This window comes from Haliotis asinina, chromosome 11, assembly GCF_037392515.1.
Source record: "Haliotis asinina isolate JCU_RB_2024 chromosome 11, JCU_Hal_asi_v2, whole genome shotgun sequence".
Taxonomy (NCBI): domain Eukaryota; kingdom Metazoa; phylum Mollusca; class Gastropoda; order Lepetellida; family Haliotidae; genus Haliotis; species Haliotis asinina.
This window is the reverse complement of record NC_090290.1, coordinates 2835978-2848643: the sequence shown is the minus strand read 5'-3', so window position 1 is coordinate 2848643 and position 12666 is coordinate 2835978. Positions and strand designations below refer to the sequence as shown.

General features: G+C 39.9%; 1 protein-coding gene across 1 annotated transcript in view; it reads left to right on the top strand.

Annotated features, from left to right (window-relative positions):
• Positions 1 to 12666, top strand: part of LOC137256057 (secretin receptor-like) — an 81551-nt gene that overhangs the window by 55045 nt on the left and 13840 nt on the right. Inside the window, exons 5-7 of the mRNA XM_067793738.1 lie at positions 787 to 911; positions 10318 to 10412; positions 10799 to 10967. Of these exons, the coding sequence (XP_067649839.1) occupies positions 787 to 911; positions 10318 to 10412; positions 10799 to 10967 (389 nt within the window). The remainder of the gene's footprint in view (positions 1 to 786; positions 912 to 10317; positions 10413 to 10798; positions 10968 to 12666) is intronic.

Genomic DNA, 12666 nt, shown 5'->3' with positions numbered 1-12666 from the left:
TAAAGCCTGTTTGCCGTAAATACTGAACAATCACTTAACAATCTCACGAGGAAATGCCACGGTTGACGTGGGTAACGAGAATGGGCCAAAGAAATGCCCCAAGCGGGTGCTTCCAACAGCCATGTTGCACGGACACTGGGTTGCGCAAATGCACAAGGCAAACCTAATACGACTGTTTAACCCTTTAGATATGACAGGCCAGACATGTGATTGACCCAGAAGTGGATGTCCCAGACTCACCACGCCCCAAGAGGGTCGCTATCATTGATATACTGCTCACCGGATGTTGACGGTGACGTCATCAGCAGTCATATCATTAGGTCACTGCAGGAGCCGATTCACAGTGACAAGACGACTTCATGCTGTTGACATATGGATCAACAGAGCGTTGCGTGGAATTGCCTCCAGCATCGTTGGAACTGCCTGCAGTGTTCACCAGTGCATCGCTGGTTGTTGTTACAATGTTTTTTGTCTGATAAGACAAGTGTATTGCCTCAAATTATATTTACATTTCATCAAATGGTTTTGTTGCTTTTATCTTAGTGGAAGAAACACAACCTGTGTAGTTTCTTTTGCTCGTCAGTGTATTTATTCAAATTTACTGAGTATGCACCAAACGGGTTTTATAAATTTAGTAGTGAATTATGTGAAAGTATAAAAGAAAAGGTTATGTTATTTTGCTATTCTTGAATGTCATATAATGTGAATAACTTTGTAATGTTATAGGATATAGTATCTATTTTATAACCGTATCACACGTTTGCCATGCTTTGATTATACTTGCAGGACGTGCCACCAGAGCATGTACAGATACCGGGGAGTGGTTCGTTAACCCAATCTACAATGGGACGTGGACCAACTACACGGACTGCTATGCCGACAAGTCTGTCAAAGCAGACCCGACATTTGCGGTAATACATTTTAAGAGTTTATTCCTGTATTACTCGTTAATGCAAAAAATGACGTTGTGAAGGTCTGCCAAAATCGGGTAATAAATATACTGACGTAAAAATGAAAGCACACACTTTCTGCGTTGGGATCATTTTCACACAACGACGTGAGATGAATATTTACAGAAATCTTTTGGTTATGACTTACAGTCGCAAACATTGTGCAAATGTTGCGTAAACAATGCAGATATCGTACCCGGAAATGACGTTTCCTGGGACCCCATGTCCTAGAGACTCTCCTTGTTATTTATACGATTAAGTCCACGTTGACAATTGGATGTATGTCCTGAGATGATTCCGAGAGCACACAGTGTTTGCAGATGCGATGATCCAACGCTGTTGTTGTTGATGGTGTCACGTTGACGTTTACGGTATGTTATCTAAGTCTGGAAATGACGTGATTAGTGCCAGCAAACGCTCTATCATTATCGCTGGTCAAAACACATTTTCGGTCGTCTAAAAGCTCGTCCTGACAACACTCATATTCTTGGCATATTAGTGTGTGTATTAAAGGTCACTTATACTCTAATAGGGTACAAATGCAAAATCAGTTGCTGACATCGTTATAAATGAAACCCCGTCATTAAAACTGCTCATTTCGATCTTTAATTACCTTAAATCGACCTTTTTGTCAACAGTGCACAATTCTCAACCGCAAACGAAATTTCAACCAATCAGAGCGGCGCGTTTCCGTGACGTAATAGTGGATATAGAAATGAGGGTCTGTGCAGTATTCATCTACATTTCAGGGGTTAAACTATTTCGTTTACAGGTTTGTACAAACCTGAAATCGCGAAAGCTGTTGAGAAAAATGAAAGCTATATGTTCTAACAATCTACTATCATTTAGTTTTGTCTCCTGCTTTGCCTAGTTTTCGAGTTACAACCCTTGTTTTCATAGACGATTCTGTCAAAATCACTTCGTGTCGCTAGGTTGTAAACCGTGTTAGGTGGTATAGACCTACGCGTTATTTGTCATTATTCACTTGATGCTCAGTTAATGAATTTATAACAGGTATAATTAGTGGTAACGCCACAAAGATTACCCCCATTTGGCATTTCTTTTGTCTGGATCGATCAAAGGATTAACCGATAACACGCTGATTGATTAATTAGTTTTATGGGGATTTAATGGGGGATTTGTCAAAAGGTAGTGTTTATGTATGTACATTTACTAATCTATACTGAATACACTCTGTCGTGTCTGTGTCTATGTAAAACAACACAGTTCTTTCAAAGGATTAACCGCCAATACATTGATTGGTTTCTCCTTATTGGCTAACTTAATAACTTTTTAAAAACAATGACGCACATTATGCAATTAGTTGCCAGGTGTGCTATGTTGGGTAACCAATGAAACTATACAGCAATGTGAAAAACCTGAAACGATACATCACGTTTTCGTATATTAGACTGTTAAAAGACACATCACTTGGGAAATCTGCAGATGAATTATATATCACTTGTTTTTGTGGATATTGATGGATACATTCGTCGAAGAAGGCAATAGCCTGACATTGCTCCTGTAACTTTAATTTTAATATTTGCATTTTTTTTAAATAAGTTGTCGTAGCTATCAACAGAATCATTGTTTTCGTCGTTAAGTGTAATGATGCAGACGACATACACTTGGGCGTGCGTGCGAATTATGATTCATATAGGAAAACTATGAAATGTCTACATATTACATTCCTGTTATACATTCGCAGATCGCTTCTTTTTATTAAGTTTCAAAATGCATGCAAGTATGATTATAAGGTAATGAGGATTATGAGACCAAGTATAAAGACGTATATTGACAGGTGTCTACATGCTGGTGAGTGAACGTTACAAACCACGTAAATTTAGCAAGTGAAGAAATTTATCGCGCAGTATTTTCACTTCGACCCCGACCTCGCTTAGGTTATGTTACAGGTTGTGTCATGCAAACTCCTTTTGGCAATGATTCAAATGGATTTTTAAGTAGTTTTGATTTTCTAACTTGATGAGAACAAACTGTACATAATCTCATTAATTCAAATGGATTTGACTTCACGATTTTCAAAAATGGCGGCGCCCTGTCTTGGGATGAATGCTATTTAAGCTTGTTTTCGCCGACGTACACAGAGACAATTATTTCTACTGATAGTAAAATATGTATTTTATTGATGGACAATAGGATTTAACATAAGCATTCACTCTTGGAAGTGAGGTGGAGGTCAATATAACATTGCTTGCAATATAAATGTCACTTCGACCCCCACCTTGCTTCCTTGGAAGAAGTCCTTATGTTAAAAGTTGTGTCATGCAAAATTCTTTTGGTCATGATTCAAATGCATATTTAACTACCAATAAAAAGTAGTTTTGATTTTCTAACTTGATGAGAACAAATCATAATCTCAATAATTCTAACGCCCGTGACTTCACGATTTTCAAAAATGGCGGTGCCCTGTCTGAGGATGAATGCTATTTAAGTTTGTTTTCACCGACTAACAAAATCAAAATTACTTTCTACTGGTAGTAAAATATGTATTTTATTGATGGACAATAGGATTTTACATGACATTGCTTATAACATAACAATTTCACTCTTGGAAGCGGTCAATATAAGGGGTCAATATAATATTACAAATATTGTCACTTCGACCACAACCTCGTTTCTGAGGAAGAAAGCGATATATCCATGCAAAATCCTTTTGGTCAGCAATGTGTAGTAAGCAGTCTTGATTTTATAACCCCTATGAAACGTTAACTCCATTTTCTATCCTGGAAGCGTGGTTGGGGGCGAACCATCTGATTTAGTATATACCACAGGCTTCCACAAAGCTCACTTCGCACACACTAACAACTAATTTAAGCACAAACTACGGAGTCTGGTGGCAATCTGTGCATAGTGACACCACCATCCGACCCCAAGGAACAATTGACTGCAACACAACAATTCGGCATGGCTTTGGTGACGTCGAGAAATCAGCAAAATGACGAGCTTCCTACAATTTTTCTATACATTTAACTGGAAATCGTTCCTTCTATGACGTCACTGTAGGACTCTGGCGACAGAGTTACGTAACCTGTCTGCGGTTTCGTTTGCGGGCGAGAGAGAAGCAGGCGGCTTTTTAGCAACTGTTAAGCGCTTGGTATTAATTAACCACAAGTTGTTTTGTTTTTTTTTTAAAAAATGGTGTTTCGTTTATGACTAACCAAAAGTCTTTCATATGCTGTGATAAAAAAGGGTAGCAAAAAATGAGTTTAGTGGTCCTTTAAACGTTTATACTACCTTCAACGTCATTTGACGGTGTGTCGTACTGTTGACGCCTAACATGCATGTATGATTCAACAACAAGAATTTGATCAATCCCACTCACAGTCTTGTGAAGGATAGCTGTGGTGTTTTGGCAATATTCAAACTATATTTGTAACTTGGAATTCACAATCAAAGCACTTTTACAGCTTTGTTTCTGTTATTAATAATCCCTACAAATCATGCGTGCACTTTTTTGTACTTCAGTATACCTGCCCATATCAATTATTTGTGGACATGTTCCAAGTTTCCCAATATGGCACGTCAGTAATGTTATAGTGTCAGTGATGTCTGTTGTCAGTCCAAATGTTGACCTCTGCGATGTGTTTCCATTTTGTTCTGGTAAACAACTGATTTGTTATCATGTGTATGTAAGGGACAAGCAGCACTGACCGGTTAGCGAATACCTGGGGTCATCCCTTTTGATAAAGTTGAGTCACATACTCATGACCTTGCCAGAATAGGAAACGTCCACAGAAACAAATGTGAGTGAGTGAATTTACGCCAATTTTCCAGCAATATCCAAAAGATACCAGAAATGGGATTCACACATTGTGCCCATGTGGTGAATCGAACCCGGATCTTCGGCGTTACGCCCGAAGGCCTTAACTGCTGGACTACTACACGGCACCAGGTAAAAAAGAAGGGATCCAATTTTAGGAGGGAGGTTCAGAGGGGAAATATGTTCTTTTGATAGTACTGCCTTAGCACCGTCATCAATTTGATCTAATCACGTGAACGTTTTACGTGAAAGTGACACTTGAAACTGTGTATGTTCTTTGTAGTGCACAGGAAAAACAAATATTTTACATTTCCCCTTCTATCGAAGTTAATTCAGAGACTGTTCAACCGTACTTCAGAGAAATATAACCTTATGTGACAATCGGAGCTAAACTTGTTTTCTTGTGTTTTATTACTAGAGAAAGGTTTTGCACTTTTAGTCGACGAGATATGTGCCAGGAATAACGTACCGTGTTTAAATGCAATTAAGAAGTCAATTAAGCTAATTATCAAGAGTTGACATTGACGAACAACATATGACGAACGTGATATCTCTTTTTAAGCATAAGCGGAAGTCAGTGTTTTCTTCAAACAATATCAAGAGAGGGAGTTTATTGATGAGAACTGGCCATGTGTTCCCTGTATCCGCCATCATCGATCTGTTCAGAATTGCCATGTCTGTTTCTGGATTGATAACGCTTGTATTCACTTTCTTAGAACCAAGAAAGCAGACGAATGAAGTAAGACGTAACAAAGCTTACAACTGCGGTTACAAACCAGTACTACCGCCACCAGTCACATGCATGGCGTCATATTTAACATCCACCTTTAAACCCTTGGATGCGGCAAGAACATATGGTGCGTGAAGATCCGGGTTAGAACTGATCTTCAGTAACTCATGCTTGTCGTCCGAGGCGACTATATCGGAATGAGGTTGTCAGGCTCGCTGACGTGGTTGACACAAGCAGGTGTGATTCTTTTAACCTAAAGTGAATCAGAATTTTAGCTTTGAGGACATAGGTTTCAGTTATTTTGATACAAGCTGATACAATTGCTCCCATGGACTAATTTACAACGGTGCCTGTAAAAAAAAAACAACAACAATTATAAGTTGGAAATCTGTTTAGTAGGCTTCAGCCTTTACTTCTACCGGGGTTTTAAGAATCGGGAGTTTGGCGCTATGTAAAAGGACATATTGTTATTACTATAATTTCAAACCAATGAAACTCCGTGCTGAAATCGTTTTGTAAACAATAGAATTAGTCATCAACAACCCACAATTGTTGTGAACGGCGACTAACGGGATCGACGGTGTCGCCTTGACGACTTGTTTATACCTGTCACCGTATCCAGTATATTAATGCTCATGCTGTTGATCACTGGATTTTCTGCCCTGGAATCGATTATTTATAGACCGCTGGAATGCTCAGTGCGGCGTAAAGCAACAGGCAACACATAACAGATGACCTTTGTTTGAAACATTGCGAGATGAATAAGGTTGAAAGTGGAAGGTTATACCCAGAATATCACTCTTGTTAGATATGGAAACAAAGCAAACTTCAGAATTAACGCTTTAAAGAATTTTCTCCTGTTTTGATAGAGCCATTCGTTTCTATACGTTGCATACCCTGGCTAAGTGCTGCTAAAACATTTATGAAAAGACTATCGTGGAAGACCTTTGGAATAAAATATCGGCACATTATAATGACTTGGTTCATCCAAATGTAACAGTCAAAGATTCCTACCTGCTTGACGATGGCAGACAAGTATGTAGAACAGCGATTACGGTCCGAAACTTCTGGCAACTGCTTTTTGATTGCCAAAAACAAAAGAGCAGTACAAGGATAGCTGACACATTTATATTGATATTGGAACAGGTCAAGGGAATTAAATCAAATCCCAGATCAGAATTGATTGCGCTGACTGCTTTGTCCTCGCCGTATCTGTTCAGTTTAGTTTCACAATAGAAGCAAACCTCTGAGACTATTAGTCTTTGTTTTATAATAAGCCAGCTGCAGGTGTTCGCTGTTCAGGACATGTGTGAACAACGTCCGACTCATTCATTGTAATAGCAGAATATTGAATAAGTACCTAACACTCATAAATTAAATCCAGTCCCTACGGAAATGAACTGAAGTGAATCATGATTTATACAGTTACCGTATTCTGCTAATGACGCTGTCGACGTCGGAGGTCACCCGTTACCCCGTGTAAACAGTGGACGTAAGTAACGGTTTTAAAGCCTCTCTGTATCTGTCCTGGCACACGTGATTGTTTGGCCCATCATGATTCACACCCCCTGGTTTCAGCAAATTGATGCTATTGTTCGTCAGGTTTCTTTTTCCGCTAATTAATCCAAGGTATTAGGTGCCACAGGTTGAAGGTATTGACGTCATTCAAGGTCACGTGCTTGGTGTGCTCGGGTCATGTGGTTGGCAACGTTTTGGTGTTTATGTAGCTTTGGTGCTGTTCCTCAAAATGTTTAAAACACTGCAACTATAAAGTATATGTTTAAAGGATATGTGTTACGATTATTTCAGTGCTGGGATATCTTTGTTACTACCTAATAGTAAAATAATAATAAGTGAGTGAGTGAGTGAGTGTCTATCACATGTATGACGATAGGTCTGCATCAGGTCGGGTGGAGGCCTGAAGTGATGGAGATTTTAGATATTTACTGCTTCAGAAAAAAATGTGAGTATGATTTGCTATGCTGGATATATTATCTATGCTAGATATTTAAGAACTGCCATCGATTGATGGTAGGCAGTGTCCGATGAAAACGTGCAGTACTTCAGCGCTCAGATTTTGTTTACTGAAAATAAGAGAATGACCTATCATCTGCCCCTAGAAACCTTCTGAGTGATCAATGTTAAACCACTCGAGTTAAGACACAATTTATTGTCCAGTCTGAACTGATGACGAAGTCTTGTGTCTAGATATCTCAGCTAATCCTCATTTAGAGTTCCATAAACACATAGGCAGTTCTGTTCTTGCCTCAAGTCACAATCAATCAGTCCTGATGCGTGATTCCTGCTGGGGAAAGTAAATCAAAGAAATCGATATGCTTGTGGACTTATAGTGCATTCGATCAAAACAAACATTCAGTGCACTTCTTTGTTTAAGACTACAAGTTCTACCACTCGTGTTGGGACTAAGCATATCATCTTTATATTTGTAAAACACTTAATAATCGTAGGATCCCCGATATTTCTCTAAGTCAATAATTGAGTTTCAGCAGCTGACACCTCGTGACGTCAGACAAGTGATGCGTATGGTTTCTAAAAATATGCTCTACGTCTCAGGTGGCGTATAACTAGGTTAAAACGTGTTTAAGATTACAGCGTTTAAACAGAAGGGTGTAGGTGTGCATGTGGTGACACAGATGTTTCGAACTTACGGTTATCTCGAAGTAACATATTTAAGATTACAGCGTTTAAACAGCGGGGTGTAGGTGTGCATGTGATGACACAAATGTTTCGAACTTACGGTTATCTCGAAGTGACATATTTAAGATTACAGCGTTTAAACAGCGGGGTGTAGGTGTACATGTGATGACACAGATGTTTCGAACTTACGGTTATCTCGAAGTAACATATTTAAGATTACAGCGTGTAAACAGCGGGGTGTAGGTGTACATGTGATGACACAGATGTTTCGAACTTACGGTTATCTCGAAGTAACATATTTCCTTCTTTTGTCATCATTCTTCGACTACTTGGAACCTCGGATAGCACGAAGTATGTACATAGGTGCATTCAAATTCGACATAACTGTAAGTAACTTTATATGGGTGGTTGGTTGCACACGCCTGGTCGTACATCTATTTCTTCCCGCAGGCCAAGAGGATTACCATGTCCCAGTTTAATATAGTTAATCAACCGGCCCATATTGAGGCAACGTAGCAAGCGGTGACGTTTTAACGTAGAGTGATATAACGCTACTGGGGATCCATCCACCAAACACTTTCCGGAACGTGGTATATTTACTACACCACACAGGTTTAATATAAAGCATACACCTTTATGTATGACAGTTTCCTGTTTACTGCAAAGAGCATCATCTTGATGTAGATTCTTACACCATTATACATCCAAAAGGTCGCTGTATGTGATATTACTAATAAACAAGCGGCTGTTATCCATAAAGGTGTATACTTCAGATGCAACTCTCCAACTTCTAGAATACCGATCTTACAACCCCAGAAGTGGTCGTATACGAACGCCTGGATCAGATACTGATACACGACTCTAACAACGGTCAAAATGAACCCAACACTAGTCCTGCTTGATTAGGATTATTATGGTGTCTCTCGTACAAGTACGAAACAAGAGTTAGAGACCAACGTGTGGTACTGAGTTTCTTGGATTAAGGTCACCTTGAAACTCGCATACCGCTAGCAAAGATAACTGGTGATAGATAGATAGATAGATAGATAGATAGATAGATAGATAGATAGATAGATAGATAGATAGATAGATCCACCAGAAAGATAACCAGAGTCATATAAAGCACTCTTTCTTGTTAGTAATATAAGACACACACAGAGGTTTTGGCACACTCTTACAACACAGTTCGGCTGGAAGGGATAAAACACATTTTCTGTAAATCATTAAGATCCCTAAAATTACCACAGCTGGCTGTTGATATGCATACTCTTGTATCTCCCAGTCTCTATATGAAGGGGAGCGACTCCACATCTAAACCCCGCTAGGGTTCTACGATTTGTAAATAATCGACTGTTAACCAGAACAATGGCGGTGGGATGACCTATAATCAGCGTGGTGGCACAATATCTGATCTTTACTGTAGGCTGCTTTGAAGACAAAAGAGGATGAAAGGGCTTTGCTGGATTAGATGGTAACTAGGTTGTACTTAACACAGATGTTCCCACGAGGCTTTAGAGCAGACGTTTTCTTGGTGAAAAGACGACCTGGATAATAAAATCGTTTGTCCTTCATACTCCCCAGTACAGTTAACTAAATTCTATAAGATACATGCTTCAATCTATAAACTGATGAAATTCCTAAATGACTGGATGATGATGCAGTAGAGAATGAGTCATAATCAACCTATGCTTATGCTATCGCCTCTTAGTATATACTATCAGTGGGTTGTCTGGTCGCGACAGTTAGGAACAGACCGCCATCATATTGCTGTAATATTGCTGATGGCGGCTTTAAATTGAGCAACAATACACTTTCGAAATACATTTACAAAGCTGAGTTCCTGTCGTCCGTGTTGGGTGCCCAACGACTTATATTCGACGATGATAAACCCTCAAGACAGTGACATTACCACAATGTAATTTCCATATACATATATCTGCAGTCATCAATTTATTGTCGCTCTTTCGGCGACTGTGTTTAAAGATAAGTGTGTTTACACTTTTGATAACGCTTGTATGTTTTTGTCAAATTTACTATTCAAGTATGCTTTATATTGCCGGCAGTGTACTTCAAGACACATGACGTTTGAGGAATAGTACAAAAAACGGTGCACAACTTTACTCACTGAAATGCCTTTCTCTCCTCTGTCAAGTTTGGGGGCGTAATGACTTCATAAATATCTACTTCCTGTATTCCAGGAGCACTTGGCTCGGATCCGCATCATGTTCAATATTGGATACGGGCTGTCACTGGCATCACTCACCTTCGCTGTCTTTGTCGTGGTATATTTCAGGTATGTACATTTCAGGTAACCTGGTGTACATTTCATGTATTGTGACGTGTATCACAGGTATGTACATTTCTTGCATCATGTGACCGCCTACGGGGTGCGGTGGTTAGACCGTACGTCCGGAGAGTTGAAGGTCGCGAGTTCCCCGGCCCCAAACAGACCTAAAAATATGGTAGATTTTGGCCCCTCCCTCGGGCTCGTTATGAGTATAACAAGGACTGGTCGGTTCGAAAATAATGGAAGCAAACCAAGACAGTCTGATCCTCGTTACCCTACAAAGCTCATTAAAGCCCCTGAGACGGAACCCATGTCCGCTTATTTATCAGGAAAATTGTTAATCCATCAATGGCTCGCTCATGTCAGCCGACTATTCGTCCATGTTTTCCCAGACGCCTGCATTGTCCTAGGAACATCGTCCACCTGAACCTGTTCCTGTCATTCATGTTTCGAGCCACCCTCTCCATCCTGAGGGACAACCTATTTCTCAGAGGGTTGGGTCTGCCCAGTGACGTCATCGCCAACAACCACGGCGTCCTGGAGTTCATCCCCGAGGGGACGGTGAGTATTTGTACACATCACTCTTGATAATATCATCATTCATATTTAGACAAACGTGACTTCAGGAGTTGAGTGTACCGGCATACATCAGTAAATATTAGCATTGCATTTCGAGTTCGGGACTTATCAGAAGAAGTTGTCACACTACTTTACTTGGCACTTTGCTCTTACTATCAACTACGGGTTTGCTTGAACAGACGCGGTGAGCTCAAAAGACCTTCGTTTCAAAGCATTTTCATGACCGTATATAACATCAGTAAATAATAAGATAATTCCTGACCTCTATATTCTTATCATTGCCCAATGATGCAACAATACATGATTACGTCAATGCACTGCTCGCCATACATTTTTCATCAATATTGAACGGGTTTTATTTTGTGACTTTATCTGAGATAAATGTCTCCAGCTGTTGCATATCAGCCATCGGTATATTAATAGCGTCAACGCCAGTGACCCATCGGACGATGAACCGTGGTAACAGATTCCACTTCGCGCAACTGATAGTGGTGAATATTATTAAGGAATGGATTGCTGAAAATCACCAAGGTGGAATTTGCATGAACGTCTTTGTTTTGTGGCACATCCGTTCACTTACTCACTGACTCACTCACGCAGTCACCCACTCACGCAGTCACTCACTCACCCACCCACCTCCCATTCACTCACCAATCCACTCGCTTACTCATTCACTCACTCATTCACTCACTCATTCACTCATACACTCACTCACCTTGTATCCGAAACATAGAAATCACGTGTTGAAGCGTAAAGTATGACACAGCATTGTGAACAACATTTACACAAACTAAGTACACGCACTCTAATACGTTTAGAAACCAATTTGATGTTCTGATTCAGATTAATTTAATGACTACTCCTTCCTGACTGTATATACCAACGTATATTATTAAACAGTCTTCCACTCAAGCCGTTAAACATACACAAGCTTGTCGGAAGATCAAACAGAAGGATCGAATCTCCGAATTGCTATCCAGGCAGTTTCTAAGGCTATTTTAATCTCGTAATTACATATTTGAACTGTCCACATATTAAGGAAACAAGTCATCCCTTGGAATCAGTATTGATGCCAAGGACAGATTGGTTAAGTCAAGGCTGTTTAGGGCCGTGATCATATTCACTTGAAAGCAAGTAATTAATTAACGGGAGGTCACCAAATATTTATTGATTTCTTCCCTGGGCGTTTGTGGTCTACGTGTTTAGTGTATTCCCGAAGAATTGTCTCTCATATTAACGTGAGGTTAGTTGTCCTGTAATGTGTTGTGCCGTTATTTGTGGCACGTTCACAGTAACGGCAAAAGCGTCGTCGAAGACGCTCAAGGATGAAAAGGTGTGATCCAATTGGATAGAGGAATGTTAGGTGTTTTCTGTTAATATTTAGGCACGTTCAAGAATTCTATGATACCGTGAGTGAGGCTATGTTGATATAAGGGATATAAGGCTATGCTGAACGGTATTAGTTTTATGTCGGAGGAAAGTCTGCAATATTTACCATTCTGGTCTAACTCGCTGTGCTGTCAGTCCTACAGCGATTAATAGGAATTGGAACATACAATCACTTTTTGGCCGGCGTGACGATAGGATTAAAGTAATCTCAAGAATATGGACCGCCCGTACCGTCGTTGTAGGCACACAACATGCATTTCAAGTGAGAGTGAGTAAGTTTAGTTTTACGCCG